Genomic DNA, 17633 nt, shown 5'->3' with positions numbered 1-17633 from the left:
CTGGCCATGTGACCTGGTGGGATTGGCTTGCCGGCCATGTGTTTTATCTCCCTTCCTCCCTCCCTCTCTCTCTCTCCTTCCTTTTGTCTCTCTCTGTCCCTTTTCCCTTTTTTTCTTTCATCTCTCTCTCACTTTTTCTTTCTTTTTTCTTTCTTTATTTCTTTCTTCCTTTCTTTCTCTTTCTCTTTCTCTTTCTCTTTCTCTCTCTGTGTGAGTCTGCCTGTGTGTGTGTGTGTGTGTGTGTGTGTGTGTGTGTGTGAGTGATGGGTTTCCAAAAATTTTCGAACCTCTTCTGTAGGTGTGGCCTGCTTTCTGGTGAACCTCTTCTAACCGGTTCAGTAGATTTGACGAACCGGTTCTACCGAACTGGTGCGAACTGGTAGGAACCCACCTCTGCTTCTAAGCTAATAGACGTATCTTAAGATTCTAGGGTGGCTATCCTGAATCTCTTCCTACCGCCCACACACATCTTGAAACTGAATAGTCTCTTAATTAGGTTTCTCCCCTGAATGTACTGCCTCCTGAAAATCCCCCCTCCTTCTCAACCCACCACATGCTGGTCCTTTTTGTGTAATGTGTGTGGGAATGACTTTGGCAGATAGGATGAATTGCCCCAGACAAGACAACAGTGAGATGATAAGCATCTGAGTTTGCAGAAGGATTGTAGGTGTGGCAGTTACATCAGAAGGAAACCCTCTCTAGTTTCTTGGATTGTAGAAACAAGGGGATGGGGAAAGATGTAATTTCAGACTTGCAAGATTCTGTTAATATCGTGGCACGACAAAACCGCGCTCGACTAAAGCGCGCCCGATTAAACCGCGTCACTGACGTCATCAACAGGGCGACAACAGCGAGCGCGGAGAAAGAAGGCCGCTTTAAATAGCACTTTGAAAGCAAGCCGATTCAACTTAAGGTAAGGGTTAGGTTTAGGGTTAGCTTTAGGGTTAGGGTTAGGTTTAGCGTTAGGTTAAGGGTTAGGGTTAGGTTTAGCGTTAGGTTAAGGGTTAGGTTTAGGGTTAGGTTAAGGGTTAGGTTTAGGGTTAGGTTTAGCGTTAGGTTAAGGGTTAGGTTTAGGGTTAGGTTTAGCGTTAGGTTAAGGGTTAGGTTTAGGGTTAGGTTTAGGGTTTGGTTAAGGGTTAGGTTTAGGGTTAGGTTTAGGGTTAGGTTTAGGATTAGGTGTTAATCTTAGGTTTAGCGTTTACAGTGTGCTTTTTTCTCCGCGCTGTTGTCGCGCTGTGATGACATCAGCTACACGGTTTCGTCGAGCGCCCTTTAGTCAAACGCGGTTTTGTGGTGGAACCTGTCAATATAACCTTACAATCAAGGTGGAACTAGTATTCCTGAGTGTGCTTCTTGTCCGGACTAACTCGCAAGGCTAACTCGCAAGAACATTTTTCTTCTTTCACATGGGGGTATCAGAGAAGGAAGGGGCAAGGATGGTAATGGTAAGTACAACTATTTGATCCAAGCCCTTCCTCTTCAGATGTGTACACAATATCATATATGTGCCTAAAGGCCTGTAATTCTGCAGGTACAGTCATTATCTTGGTTTCGTATCATTACTGATCTATGGACACTCAATTGAGCTGATAATGTCACAATGCCAGCATCAGAGAACCAGTTTTGTCTAGTGCTGTGATGGTGAACCTATGGCACGAGTTCCAGAACTGGCATGCAGAGCCATCTCTCCGGGCAAGTGAGTCATTGCCTATTGCTCTTCCAGGTTCTGGCATGCTGGCTACTAGTCTTCATGCACATGGGAGCACCGGAAACCAGAAGAGCAGCTGCTTGGTGCGCATGTGCGCGCATGAAAGCCAGCTGGGTGACTTTGGACCAGTCATTTTTTCTCTCTCTCTGAGCCCAACTCACCTCACAGGTTGTTGTTGTGGGGAAAATAGGAAGAGGAACAAGTGTTGGCTATGTTCACTGCCTTGAGTTATTTGTAAACAATAATAAAGGCAGAACACACACACACACGTTTGTGTGTGTTCCAGCATAACTCTGGAACGCCTAGAGCATTTTCAACCAAACTTGGAACACAGATGACTTACCCTCTGGGAAAAAAATACTGTGGGGGTAAGACAATCCTAACGCCCCTTGATGTCTGTGTTCTGTTAAGATATAGCCTGTTGTGCCTTAAAATGGCTTCTACTGTACAGTGCAGTGGAGTTGCCATGATAACAGCTTTACAGTACTCCACAAGGGGGCTTCCTCTGTTAAGGGGAAAAATCCAACATTAGAAATTATATTTGGTCCGGACATTTTCCCCCTATAAAAAGTACCCGAGCAATGCCGTGTTATCAACTAAATAAGAGATAAGAGTACATACAATCCATTGTCGTCTACTCATCGCAAAGAATGCCTTGTTCCAGTGTCAGCAATTGTTGAAAATGCACTGATTTCTTTTGCCAATCTTTGCTGCTCTATTCCAGACAGAAGAACCAGATATACAATTTTCTTAAATGCCTTTTTGTGTCCTTAGGTGTTTTTATCACTGTTTGACAATTACAACTGTTCTCCTTTAGAGAAGCTACTTAAAACCTATGAAAATAATTAGGTTTTAAGTTGGGGCCTAATGGCCCCCATTATTTATTTACAATTTAAAATGTTGTGCTACCCTTTGGAACTAAGTTTTTCTACTGCAATTTACAATCCATTAAGTTAAAATTAGTATTGCAATAATCATTAAGACAGACAGTAACATAAACAAAAGCAGCAATCAGAGCAGTTAAAAGTTTCTGTGCACCATAAATATGAATAATTAAGATATTGATATAAATGAAAAGGCCCGAGAAAATTTTTTAAAAAATTCCTTGGTGCTGAAAACAAAGACAGTCAATGCCAAGAATATTTCTTTGCTGAAATATTGCAGAGATGGAGAGTTGTTGTTGATATTCACTAGAAGCAATTATGTGTGTTTTTGTAGCCTAACATTATATTGTTGGTGAGATTGTATTTGCTTTTGTATATGGAGTCTTCTTCCAATGCTAAAACATTACAAGATAAAATGTGTAATGAGTATGAAATGTGCACCAAGAAACAGCTTCTTCTGGATGCATGTGCAAATAGCAAAATATATTTTCTTCTGGCACTTTCTCTATGAATAACTTTCTAAAATGCAATGTAACTCTCCAGATTTATTTCACATGAGCCTAATGATTTAGTTAAGGTTGCAGTCCTTTCCTGTCTATTATACTGTATATTTGTGATATAAGTTTTTGTTTCCCAAATTCAAACTAAACATGCTGGCAAAGTTTTGAGTAAATATGACCTAATGAAACTTGCAAAATGGGGCAGAATAATTATTCAGACATTAGAGAGGTATTGAATTCTAGCAGTCTAATATTGGGACTTCAATAATCAGAATAAATTAAGCTGGAGAAAATCTCCGGTCCGAAGAATTAATCATCTTCCAGATCCAGATCCTTTGCTTTTAAAATCTATTTTAAGTATAGAAACTTGACCCTTTGGTCTTCCAGATGTTCCTGATTTGCAGCTGTTAGCAGTCCTCATCTTAGCCATGCCGGGCTAGAGCTGGCTGCTGGAGTTATCAACATCTGGAGAATGATGTTGCAGCATCACTCTTCAGATGTTAGTAACATCTGGAGAAGTTCTTGGTAAATGCAACGGATATTAAAATATTCAGATCTGTTATGCTTCATGTTGTTTAAATGCATTGTACCCTTCTCATTTGGATTAACCGTGTTTAGCCAATGACGTGTTCTTTTAATGTATTCTATTTTCCAGAACAAAGGCAAAGCTGAATTACTGAAGAAACTAGAGCAAGAGAAATTAATCGAGGCAGAAAAGAAACGGATTGCACAGATCCGTCAACAGCAACTGGAAACGGAACAGTTTCAATTCTTTGAAGATCAGTTAAAAAAGCAAGAAATCGCTCGGGGTCAGAAAACTAAGAATAATTCAGTTACATCAGAGCCAGCTGATGCGAACACATTGTCGCCTGCTCCACACCTGAACAATACTTTCCCCAAAATAATAGCAAACAAGTGTGATGCTTCTGCTAGTCACTCTCCTCCAATCAGTCGGGCCTTAAAGCCAGCTGCTACCTTAAGTGCCGTTCAGAGTAAGGAAGTTAATTTTTTGTTGTTGTTTACCTTTCAAAGTTATTGGCTGGATAGGTTTTATAGATAATTCTATAGCGATAGCAATGGCACTTAGCGATAGCAAAGCACTTAGACTTATATATCGCTTGACAGTGCTTTACAGCCCCTCTAAGCAGTTTACAAAGCCAGCATATTGCCTCCAACAATCCTTATTTTACTGACCTTGGAAGGATGGAATGACACAATGGTACTGGGTCTCATAACTGGAGGGGACGAATCAGCATACAGGGAAGAAATCCAGAAGGTATCCGCATGGTGCTCAAAAAAACAACTTACATCTAAATACTAGTAAGACAAAAGAGATGGTGCTAGATTTCCGGAAGCACAAAGAGGAACCTGCCCCACTGTATATCGAGGGGGGCTGTGTGGAGAGGATTTCCTCTTTTAAATTCTTGGGAGTGCTTATTAGTCAAGATCTCACTTGGAGAAACAACACGTCCGTGGTGATTGGCAAGGCCCAACAGAGACTTCATTTCCTTAGAGTCCTGCGGAAAAAAACAGGTAGAACAATGGCTGATGATCTCTTTTTATCAGTCCACGATAGAAAGTGTCCACACCAGGGGTGGGTTTCAACCGGTTCGCGGCGGTCCCCGCGAACCGGTTGGTCGGCGAACCCGGAAGTAAGTAACTTCCGGGAACGGCGAAGGGCCCAGCCGCCCGCCCGCGCTCCTTACCCGGTTTTGACGTGTTCTGCGCTTCCACGCATGCGCAGGACGCATACAGCGCCTGCACGATCCTCCAGGAGCAGCTGGAGCATCGCACAGACGCTAGTACACATGCGTGCACTGCGCACGTGCACGAGGATGCCGCCGGCCCCGTTCCAACCGAACCGGTTGGAACGGGGCGAGAAACCCACCCCTGGTCCTCACGTACTGCATTACAATATGGTACGCTGGTTTAACAGCTGCAGAAGGCACTACCGAGAGTGATCAATTCGGCACAAGAAACCATTGCCAAATTGCAGGCAGCCGGCAGTCAGCAGAAGTAGACTGCAGTACTGCATTCTAACCACGGAGCCATCACGGCTCTTAGACTTATATACCGCTTTGTAGTCTTCACTAAGCAGTTTACAGAGTCAGCATATTGCCCCCAACAGTCTGGGACCTCGTTTTACCGATCTCAGAAAGCACCAACCTCCCAACTGGTTAGGATCGAACTCTTGGCAATGGGCAGAGTTAGCTTGCAATACTGCATTCAAACCACTGTGCCGCCACGGCTCTTATCATTTCTTAGTATAAAGAATAAAGAAAGGTTCCACCACAAAACCACGTTCGACTAAAGCGCGCTCGACGAAACCGCGTACCTGACGTCATCACAGCGCGACGAAAAAAGCACGCTGTGAGCGCTAAAGCTAAAATTAACCCCTAAACCTAAACCTAACCCCCCGAAACCTAACCCTAAACCTAACCCTAAACCTAACCCTTAACCTAACCCTAAACCTAACCCTAACCTAACCCTTAACCTAACCCTAAACCTAACCCTAAACCTAACCCTTAACCTAACCCTAAACCTAACCCTAACCTAACCCTTAACCTAACGCTAAACCTAACGCTAACCCTTAACCTAACCCTAACCCTAACCCTTACCTTAACGTGAATCGGCTTGCTTTCAAAGCGCTTTTTAAAGCGCCCTTTTTTCTCCGCGGTCGCTGTTGTTGCACTGCTGATGACGTCAGCGACGCGCTTTAATCGGGCGCGCTTTAGTGGATCGCGGTTTTGTCGTGCCACGTAAAGAAACAATAAAGAAACAAAAGGGGAATCAGGCCCAAAAAGTCTGTTTTGATCAGGATAAGTCAGATCTATAGTCTTTAGATCAGCTGTAGTGCTGAACACTTAAAACACCCACTCTAAACCAGCGCACTGCCTGCCGAGTGCTTTTCAGATTATGTGGTATGAGAACACATACTGTGGACTGTTGTGTAAGTGTCACTATCTCACTTCTCTTTGTTAGACGATGCTACCGAAGGACTGCGAAGTGTGGTTCTACCCAGTGATCTTTGTCACAAGTTTCTGCTGCTGGCAGACCCAAACACCGCAAGAGGAATAGAGACGTGTGGCATTCTCTGTGGAAAACTGGTACAATAAAACCTTCACATTTGTATGGCAAAGGCACTTCGAATGGTACTTTGACTGGAACGAGTTTTTTGTTATGACAACATAATGAAAGTATATCTGAAACATCAGTGTACTGATGTGATAAGCGAGGGGTTTCCCCCCCCTCTCTGAGGGTCTTTTCAATAAATCTTTTTGTGCTGCTTGCTACTTTCGTGGCAATATTGTTGATCTTAAACCTGCAACTATTAAGCTATTTTCCTGCTTCCTTTTTGTGATTCTGCATTGCATTTTTCTTAGTTTTTGTGAAATTTTATTAGAAGCAAAGTGATGTTAAATACAATGATGGGTATGTTGCGCCAGATTCTTTGGAGGGAAGGAAGAAAGCATTTTAGCAAATATAGGGTAACTTGGATTTTTTTTCTTTTTTTCTCTCTTTCTTTTGCTGTTGAATAATGCTTGTTTAGCTGTTTCTAAACCATGACTCTCATATGAAATGTTGACTGCAGGCCCTAAGGACATATATGTATCTGTATTAAAATAATTATAATCAAACTAAAACTGAAAAAGTTTTAAAATCCAGTCTGTAGCAGCTTTATCCTGTATACTTTAATATGGAGTGGAGTTATCTGAGTTTAATAAGATTTCTCAAGTAAAACACTTAATTTTTTTAAAATTTATATTGAAATTTATAAACTAGCCTCAAACAATTTTAACTTTAATATGGAGTGGAGTTATCTGAGTTTAATAAGATTTTTCAAGTAAAACACTTAATTTTTTTTAAATTTATATTGAAATTTATAAACTAGCCTCAAACAATTTTAAGATAGTCAAGGAAAAAACAATCAGCCAAATCTGATAAAATTACTAAAAAAAAGCCAGGCCAATGATTCGGACCACACTTTTAGAAACTTCTGGATTCGGGGGTGTGTGGGGGGGTGATGCAAATAATCAATGTGCTGTAGCCGAGACCTTCCTGGCATTTTTCCCAAGATCAGTTCAGCACCAAACCTGCTGTCATTCAGGAAGGCCACCTGATCAGAAAGGGTGTGAAGATCAGTGATGAGACATGATGGGGGACCTATCCATTGGAAATGATTGTTGCTATGAAGAATGATTTCCCCTGGCATGAGGGAGAATGGGAAGATTTTGTTCTTGTTCTTCACTGTCTGATTTGTGATATAATTTTTGTGTTACTGTGGAAGTGGGGCTGATGATGGTTTTGTGTTACTGGGGAAGTGGGGCTGATGAAGACCCCTTCATGGTATTGGACCTGGGTACTTGAGAGACCGCCTGCTGCCAATTACCTCCTAAAGACCCATTAGATCACACAGATTAGGCCTCCTCCGGGTTCCGTCTACTAGCCAATGTCATCTGGCTACTACCCGGGGGAGGGCCTTCTCTGTGGCGGCTCCGGCCCTTTGGAATGAACTCCCCGCAGAGATTCGGACCCTCACCTCTCTCCAGGCCTTCCGAAAAGCCGTTAAAACCTGGCTGTGTCGGCAGGCCTGGGGTCGATGAGTTCCCTTCCCCTCTCGAATCGTGTGGCTGTTGGTTGTTTTAAATTCCCTGTACTTTTTGTTGTAGTTCTTGTGTTTCCCTTCCCTTCCTTGGGTTTGTGCGCCGCCCTGAGTCCCGCCAGGAATAGCATATAAATAAAATGAACCTTGAACCTTGATGGGTTTTGGTACTATATAAGCTTTTTGGGTGATTGCAGACTATGTACATTCAGTAAGAAAATATATAATACAATTTTAATCTGTAGGGATTTATTTAGAAGTTCTATAGAACTAAATCATTTGACTCATCATTTGTGTTTGGGAATTTTAATCAATACCTCAGTGAATCTTTGCCACTTAGCAAAGAGACCAATTATCTGTTATTCTTAGTAATGATTTTGTAAAATTTTCAAGCTGGGGTGAACCAATCCTTCCCAGAAAATGATATGGCGACCACCCGGAGGAGGGCCTTCTCTGTGGCTGCTCCGGCCCTCTGGAACGAGCTCCCCATGGAGATTCGGACCCTCACCACCCTCCAGGCTTTCCGCAAAGCCCTTAAAATCTGGCTGTTCCGACAGGCCTGGGGCTGATGAGTTCTTGTCCCCGCTCGAATGGTGTGGCTGTTGATTGTTTTTAAATTGTGGTATTGTTTGTCCGTGTCTTTTTCTTGTTTGTTTCCCCCCCCTCCCTGACTTGGTTTGTGAGCCGCCCTGAGTCCCTCTGGGAAAAGGGCGGCATAGAAATATAATAAATTCAATTCAATTCAATTCAATGATGGTCTTGGATGGTCTCTGGAGTCTTTAATAGCAATAGCACTTAGACTTATATACCACTTCACAGTGCTTTTACAGCCCTCTCTAAGCGCTTTACAGAGTCGGCCTATTGCTCCCAACAATCTGGGTCCTCATTGGAAGGATGGAAGTCTGAGTCAACCTTGAGCCGGTGGGATTTGAACTGCCAAACTGCAGCTAGCAGTCAGCTGAAGTAGTAGCTGCAGTACTGCACTCCTAACCACTGTGCCACCTCGGCACCTCTAAGCTATTTTCTTGGGCTTGTGTCTTACAGACTCATAACGAATTCACTATTACTCATGTAATTGTACCAAAACAGTCTGCAGGACCAGACTATTGTGACATGGAGAATGTGGAAGAGCTATTCGGCGTTCAAGACCAACATGATCTTCTCACGCTGGGATGGATCCATGTAGGTAGAGATAAGTATGCTTGGCGAGATAGTAGGCATTCCTTGGAGCGGGAGGAAATTCCAATGTAAGATGGCATTTTCTTTAAGCTAATGTTCAGAGCTCCATGCCATCTGGTATTAGATCAGATCAGTTTCCTTTCTCCCAGACTAACATATCTTTACATACATATGTTTGCTTTTTATAGTCATATGTACATTCTAACAGATGACGTAGATTGGATTTGGGGCAAAATCTAACCTTTCTTCATTCAGAAGTGTCTCCCTTGATCTAAGTAGGCCTGAAAAAGTTTTAAATTGAAAAAAAATGTTTCCAAATAAGATCACTCCAGAACAAGGGTGGGTTGCTAATCCCGTTCCAACTGGTTCGGTTGGAACGGGGCCGGCGGCGTCCTCATGCACGCGCGCAGTTCACGCATGCGTCTTAGCGCCTGTGCGATGCTCCAGCTGCTCGCGGAGACTCGCGCAGGCGCTGTATGTGCCATCCAGCTGCTCGTGGAGAATCGCGCAGGCGCTGTATGTGCCATACGCCTGCGTGGAAGCGCAGAAGCCTTCAAACACCGGTAAGGAGCGCGGGCGGGCGGGTGGGCCCTTCGCCGTTCCCGGAAGTTACTTACTTCCGGGTTCGCCGACCAACTGGTCCGCGGGGACCGCCGCGAACCGGTTGAAACCCACCCCTGCTCCAGAAGGAGAGATGATGTCAGTTGTGGAATGAGTGATGGGAGGTCAGGTTAGAAGGGTGCAATGTCCTACATCAAAGATTTTCCACTACACCATTAGAGCAACAATATTTAAATGTAGTGTTTGAATAAAGTTCAAATTTGGTGATTGCTTCTCCTCCCCCCCCCTTTTTCCTTAAATCTCAATCAGTTCTTCTATTAGTTACAACATTAATATTGTATGGCATCGAGTCACTCGGTATGAGTAGGGTGGCTGCATAAATGTGTTTAATAAATAAATGGAAAAAATGTCCTGGGTCAATACTAAAGAGCATTTTCTGTTATGGTATCAACTATTTCGAACATCATCCCCATGGAGATTAGATTGCCTATCAGCCTTTCATAAAGCCTTGAAGACATCTCTATGTCACCACAGATGGTGGCTGGGCTGTATAGCAGAACCTGTGAGGTGGTGATGTAAACATTGACTTGACAGTGTTCTAGTTTTATTTCAGTTGCCTATGTACTATGTTTTTCTATATGTCATTTTTAAACTTTTGATAGCTACCCGGAGTCATGTTTTGACATTGTGAGAGAATAGCAGTGGTGGGTTTCAAAAATTGTTCAAACCTACTCTGTGGGTGTGGCCTCCTTTGTGGGAGTGGCTTGCCACCCATGTGACCAGATATGAAATTATGAATTAGTATTGGTCCAAGTAGCTATTCAGAAACTCTGGCATTGAAGCATGCAAGTCTTAAAGCTGTCAAGTTACAAGATCCTAACCCTTTAGAAAAAAAAAAAACTAGGGGTCTTCAAACCTGACAGCTTTAAGACTTGTGGACTTCAACTCCCAGAATTCCTCCTCCAGTCACGTTGGCTCAGGAACTCTGGCATTGAAGCATGCAAATCTTAAAGCTGACAAGTTACAAGACCCTTACACCCCTAACCCTTTAGCAGTGGTGGGTTTCAAAATTTTTTGGAACCTCTTCTGTAGGTGTGGCCTGCTTTCCGGGTCCACTGGTGGAACCTCTTCTAACCGGTCCGGTAGATTTGATGAACCGGTTCAACCGAATGGGTGCGAACTGGTAGGAACCCACCTCTGGAGAATAGGATGCCTCAAAATGGCCACCATCTATGACTGCTGTCTCTTTAAGACTCTTCATAGCCAACACAACAATTGCTGGCTATAAAAGTTGAGCAGAGAGACAGCTGTGTGTGTGGTGGTGTTTCTGTGTGGGAAAGAGAGAGAGAAGGAGGTAGGTGTATGTTTGTAAAGCAGCCTGAAGCGCATAGAAAGAGTTACTATTCTCCAGCAATAGGACTCACAAGCAGTAATAGTTGGAGGAACAGGAGGAGGAGGAGGTGTAACAGCAACGGGGAAGCGTGGAGTAGAGAACATAGAGTACTAGCCTATATGAGTTTGGGAGTGGAATATCTAAGGACCTGTGGTGTTGTGTTAGCTCTCGTTGAGTTTTGAAATCCACTAACTTGGGTATACTTAAAAGAACCTGTGGATGAAATAAATAACATGTCTGTATTATTTAGCAAATGATAAGTGAGTGCAACTAATTCTGACCTGCTCCTTTTGTATTCATAAAATAGAACAAAAAGTCACGTGCTATGTAAAATGTTGCCTTTCTCTGCAGTCCCATCCAACCCAGACGGCGTTCTTATCCAGCGTTGATCTTCATACGCATTGTTCTTATCAGCTGATGCTGCCAGAGGCCATTGCAATTGTTTGTTCACCAAAACATAATGAGTGAGTCTGAGCTTCCTTTCCCATCCTCAGAGAGCTACATTCAGATAATGAGTTTCCTGTGTTCTATGCTATGCGTTCTTGGTTTATTGTGTTCTATGTCACCTGTAAAATGCTCAAGAAGGCAAGTTGAGGGGGAAAGGGGAACACACATATTGTACGAGTTTCAATCTTTACAGAAAATGGTACTTTAGAATCAAATTTAATTCCTGAATATTCTTTGCTATGTTATGCCTTCCCATACTTTTCTCTCTCTCCCTCTCTCTCTCTCTCTCCCCCTCACTCTCCCTCCCTCCCTCCCTTCCTCTCTCTCTCTTTCTCTCTCTCTCTCTCTCTCTGTGTGTTTTATTAAATGCTATGCATTCTTAGTTTATTGTGTTCTATGTCACCTGTAAAATGTTCAAGAAGGCAAGTGGGGGGGAAAGGGGAATACACATATTGTACGAGTTTCAATCTTTACAGAAAATGGTATACTTTGGAATCAAATTTAATTCCTGAATATTCTTTGCTATGTTATGCTTTCTGTTATGCCTTCCCATACTGTCTCTCTCTCTCTCTTTCTCTCTGTATCTCTGTCATTCTTTCTCTGTCTCTCTCTGTCTCTCTCTGTCTGTCTCTCTCTCTGTCTCTCTCTGTCTCTCTGTCTCTCTCTCCCTCCCTCCCTCCCTCCCTCCCCCCCTCTCTCTGTGTGTTTTATTAAACCTTTATAGTTTTATTATTGAACCTAAGGTTCTCAAATCACCAACTCACGTTTTAGTTTTTTGGGGGAAGAAAATATTAGGGTAATGCATAGACATAAAGACTTAATGGAAGTCTTCCTTCTCCTCCATGGGCCATAGAAAGAATAGCAATAGCAATAGCAGACTTATATACCGCTTCATAGGGCTTTCAGCCCTCTCTAAGCGGTTTACAGAGTCAGCATATTGCCCCCAACAACAATCCGGGTCCTCATTTTACCCACCTCGGAAGGATGGAAGGCTGAGTCAACCTTGAGCCGGTGAGATTTGAACAGCCGAACTGCAGAACTGCAGTCAGCTGAAGTAGCCTGCAGTGCTGCATTTAACCACTGCGCCACCTCGGCTCATAAGAATAGAATAGAATAGCAATAGCAATAGCAATAGCAATAGCAGTTAGACTTATATACCGCTTCATAGGGCTTTCAGCCCTCTCTAAGCGGTTTACAGAGTCAGCATATTGCCCCCAACAACAATCCGGGTCCTCATTTTACCCACCTCGGAAGGATGGAAGGCTGAGTCAACCCTGAGCCGGTGAGGTTTGAACAGCCGAACTGCAGAACTGCAGTCAGCTGAAGTAGCCTGCAGTGCTGCATTTAACCACTGCGCCACCTCGGCTCATAAGAATAGAATAGAATAGCAATAGCAATAGCAATAGCAATAGCAGTTAGACTTATATACCGCTTCATAGGGCTTTCAGCCCTCTCTAAGCAGTTTACAGAGTCAGCGTATTGCCCCCAACAACAATCCGGGTCCTCATTTCACCCACCTCAGAAGGTGGGAAGGCTGAGTCAACCTTGAGCCGGTTTGAACAGCTGAACTGCAGTCAGTTGAAGTAGCCTGCAGTGCTGCATTTAACCACTGCGCCACCTCGGCTCCTTGAGGTGGAAACCTTTGTGAATCCTGCTCTGTACTCCAACCCATGTTATTATAGCCCAGAAAATGTCTCATTAAATGGTGGTGACATTTTTATGTTTGTGGTCTTCTCTATATTTATTTACATCCTTTATGTTAAAAATGCCAGGGATTTCTCTTCTTCATGTAACATGCAATATGTTTAGCCTTGATTAAACCATTAAACTATTTTTGGTTCATTTTTAAGTGGTGGTTTTTTTCAAAAGTAGGGTTTTATTTGTCATTTTAACATTTTTTGCTGAAGCAATCAAAATACCGTAGACCTCTGGCCCATCATTTCAGAGATCACTTAAATCATTTGTGGAAAAAAATGTGCTATAGGAATGACTGTCTTAATTCAGGGAAAGATTATCTTTGCAAGGAAGCCTCTCAGCATGAGAAGGAAACTTATTCTTAGCATTAGATAGTCCTTGATTGTCATAATATTGTAGTAACAGGTTTATCCACAAGGAGACTCTTCATTAATGTAATTTTCAAGAAGTGTCTTGAATTGTTGAGTAAATGGCTCCTCTCAGTTCTGTATGCTGCGTCTCCATTAGTAGCCAGCTGCAAATTCAATTTGCAGGCAGATATCATGAAGTTCTTGTATTCTTTGTGCAACTGAGATCATCACTGTCTGCTGAGGATGATTGTTGGGTTAGCGCTGCTTTCTTAGATGTAATATTTCTTTTGTTTTCTAGGATGGGAATCTTCAGACTTACTAATGCTGGCATGTTGGAAGTTTCTGCTTGTAAGAAGAAGAGCTTTCACCCTCATACCAAGGATCCTAAGCTATTTAATGTAAGGGCAGCATATTCATTTTTAACGTTCTGTACATTCGCTGCCCCACTATTCAAACATGCAGGAATGGGAATGTGTGGTATAAGTTAAAATCTTTCTCCAATTTCTCCAATCTAGTTCCTCCAAATGGTGCGGTTCATATCACCAGCCAGCTTGGAGAAATCTCAGGTTTATATTTTGGCAGGAAGATGGAAAAGAATGGCACCAGGACCGAGATTAGCCCGACAATACTTAGATATGTGTTGCTGTTCATTGCCTACATCATTTGGATAGGAAATATGGAGGCAAATTCAAACATGCCTGCAGTGAAAATATAGAAATTCTGCCCAAACTGCTAAAGGCAAAATTACCTTGCAGATGCATTGAGAGGCTCAGATGCAGGATATGGAAATTAAAGTGGGATATAATAATTTACTATAGCTGCTGTCCCCAAAAGCATCACCTTCCAGATGTATTGCACTGCAGTCTGTAGAATTCAGAGTTTGCTAACAAGATAGTCATGAAAATGTTTTCTTCACTATTCCTGTATTCTAACCTCTGTAAAGGCAAAAGCCGAGGTGGTGCAGTGGTTAATGCAGCACTGCAGGCTACTTCAGCTGACTGCTAGTTCTGCAGTTCGGCTGTTCAAATCTCACCGGCTCAGGGTTGACTCAGCCTTCCATCCTTCCGAGGTGGGTAAAATGAGGACCCGGATTGTTGTTGGGGGCAATATGCTGACTCTGTAAACCGCTTAGAGAGAGCTGGAAGCCCTATGAAGCGGTATATAAGTCTAACTGCTATTTCTATTGCTATTGCTAAAAGATATACTGCTCAGTGTCACTCTATGAGTGAGGTGAATGCTTTCTCAATGAGGATGCTTACAGCAAGGTGGTAGAGGGTTTAGTGAACTGGCGTAACAAAAACAGTCCCATTTTAAATGTAGGAAAAACCAAAGAGATTATTGTCAATTTCAGAAAAGGCAGGTACAGCCACACACACCTCTACGTCTTAACGATTCATCTTTGGAGGTTGTTAGAAATATCAAGTTTCTGGGTCTGCAGCTAACGAATAGGCTAGCTTGATCACTCAACAGTGAGATAAACTGGTGAAGCAGTGTGTCCCATGGGAAAGGTTCATCCTCCTTCCCCTGTCCTTACCACTTTCTATGGAAGGACGATCGAGAGCATCCTGTCATATTGCATTATTGTACCAACATGTCTGTCTTATTAAATTGGAACTTTAAGCATAACTCTGCTTTGGACTCTGATTTAATTCTGAATGATATTTGGAACCATTTACTGCTTCGGAGAGGAAAGCAGTGCAGAGAGTGGTGAGGATGGCAGAAAAGATCATTGGCAGTTTGCTTCCTTCTATCCGGGACATGGCACATAAACGATGCTTTAGCAGAGTCCGCAGGATTGTCTGGGATGCTACATATCCTCTTCATGACCTGCTTTCCTTGTTACCTTCTGGGAGGGCGCTTCGTGGTATTCAAAGCAGAACCTTTAGATCAGGGGTGTCAAACTGGCTGCCTGCGGGCCAGATATGTCACATGCAGGCCATGCCCACCCCGTTATCTATCTATCTATCTATCTATCTATCTATCTATCTATCTATCTATCTATCTATCTCTATCTCTATCTCTATCTCTATCTCTATCTCTATCTCTATCTCTATCTCTATCTCTATATCTATCTATCTATCTCTATCTTTATCTATCTATCTATCTATCTATCTATCTATCTATCTATCTCTATATATCTCTATCTCTATCTCTATCTCTATCTCTATCTCTATCTCTATATCTATATCTATATCTATATCTATATCTATATCTATATCTATCTATCTCTATCTCTATCTCTATCTCTATCTCTATCTCTATCTCTATCTCTATCTCTATCTATCTATCTATCTATCTATCTATCTATCTATCTCTATATATCTATATCTATATCTATATCTATATCTATATCTATATCTATATCTATATCTATATCTATATCTATATCTATATCTATATCTATATCTATATCTATATCTATATCTATATCTATATCTATATCTATATCTATATCTATATCTATATCTATATCTATATCTATATCTAAGCCACAGGCTCTCCTCCGTTATCATATTCAGATAGATAGATAGATAGATAGATAGATAGATAGATAGATAGATAGATAGATAGATAGATAGATAGATGATAGATAGATATAGATATATAGATATATAGATATAGATATAGATATAGATATAGATATAGATATAGATATATCCCAGAAGCTGATAATGAAAATTATATAGATGTATAAATGAAATCACTAGGAATCCAGCTTAACTCAAGGAAATCTTTATCTTCTCCAAAGGAAGGAAGAACAGAACATTGTTGTTTGAAAATGCCTCTTTCAGGGTTGCGATATGGATCAAAGGGGAACCTTCGTCCCCAGACGAACAACCCAGTGAAATAAAATCCACATTTCCCTTCCATTGTTGCAGATTTAAATTATTTAATTTTGCAGCAGCTGCCTAATGACAGATAATCTAAGATTAATCTGGTGTTTTCTTTTTGCAGATCTGCAAACATGTCATTGAAAAAGAGATAAAAATAACTGTGCTGGATCTGAGGTGATGCAGAGGGAAGAAATGCCTTCGGTAAAACATAAAAGCCAGTGGAAAACGAGGTTTTGCCAGGTTTTGCTAGCATTTTCCAAGTTACTGACATTTTCTATTTGTATGTTTTGGATTTAACACTTTGATATTTATTGCCCTTTTCTCATTTTGAAGTTGTTTCATTGTACAGTCAAAATGAAGCTCACGGTGGCATTCAGTCCGGGTATGTTATTTTATTGGAATAATATGACAATAAAGTGAACTCGACACAATGACAGTCTCGACCCCGTTTGCAAACTTTTGTTTATTTTTCCTCCCCTCTGGAGTATATATATGATTGTTTTCCTGCCCTACAAGGTATTCAGGGGTGCCTAAGTGTGACGTGTGAATGTTTACAGCATGTTTAAAAATACTCGTTATGACACTAGCTATAAAACACAACAGGAAATATGGAAGAAAGAATAGACTAGCCGACAGGATCAAAGCAGATTCTGTTGAGAAACGCACAGAAAAACTGTGCGCAAATAATAAAGTGAACTATGAATGTGTGAGCTCACAAACAGAGGAGTTCCCTCTATTCAACTAGCTTCAGTCCCAAACAGCTGCTACTGCATTATTACAGGGTCAGTGTTGCCTTCCTATAAATTCACTGTAGAAGAAAGAACCTTAAAATAGTTCTGATTTTTCTGAATCACAGCAGGTATGGAGGGTTCACCGACCAAACCGCGCTCGACTAAACCGCGTTGCTGATGTCATCAACAGGGCGACAACAGCACGGAGACAGAAGCACGCTGTAAACCCTAAATCTAAAATTAACCCCTAAACCTAAACCTAACCCCCCTAAACCTAATGCTAAACCTAACCCTAAACCTAAACCTAACCCTAACCCTAACCCTAACCCTAACCCTTAACCTAACCCTTAACCTAACCCTAAACCTTAATCTAACCCTAAAGCTAACCCTAAAGCTAACCCTAACCCTAACCCTTACCTTAAATTGAATCGGCTTGCTTTCAAAGCGATATTTAAAGCACCCTTCTTTCTCCTCGCTGGCTGTTGTCGCCCTGTTGATGACATCAGCGACGCGGTTTAGTCGGGCGCGGTTTAGTCGAGCGCGGTTTTGACGGGTCACGGGTATGGAGAGGGCATGGAGAACTGAAAACTAGATGATAACCCGAGGATTTAGGGAGGAGTGGCAAACAATTCTACTTTTGCATAGTGTGTCCATCTAAGTTTAAAATGTAAATATAGCTACTATCTTTGTGTGTTCTCCAGTGGATGATTAAAATTAGCACAAACTTCCTTTAATCACCAAGGTTCAC

The 17633-nt window shown here is 42.0% G+C and overlaps 1 protein-coding gene across 1 annotated transcript in view; it reads left to right on the top strand.

Annotated features, from left to right (window-relative positions):
* LOC116518789 (AMSH-like protease) overlaps positions 1–17090 on the top strand; it is a 34234-nt gene extending 17144 nt beyond the window's left edge. Inside the window, exons 6-11 of the mRNA XM_032232319.1 lie at positions 3748–4084; positions 6075–6199; positions 8740–8877; positions 11180–11292; positions 13619–13718; positions 16276–17090. Coding sequence (XP_032088210.1) covers positions 3748–4084; positions 6075–6199; positions 8740–8877; positions 11180–11292; positions 13619–13718; positions 16276–16332 — 870 coding nt within the window. The 3' untranslated portion in view covers positions 16333–17090. The remainder of the gene's footprint in view (positions 1–3747; positions 4085–6074; positions 6200–8739; positions 8878–11179; positions 11293–13618; positions 13719–16275) is intronic.
* Positions 17091–17633: the final 543 nt, after the last annotated feature.

Source organism: Thamnophis elegans, chromosome 15 (genome assembly GCF_009769535.1).
Source record: "Thamnophis elegans isolate rThaEle1 chromosome 15, rThaEle1.pri, whole genome shotgun sequence".
Classification (NCBI taxonomy): domain Eukaryota; kingdom Metazoa; phylum Chordata; class Lepidosauria; order Squamata; family Colubridae; genus Thamnophis; species Thamnophis elegans.
The sequence above is the reverse complement of the archived record's forward strand: the minus strand, read 5'-3'. Positions and strand labels throughout refer to the sequence as shown.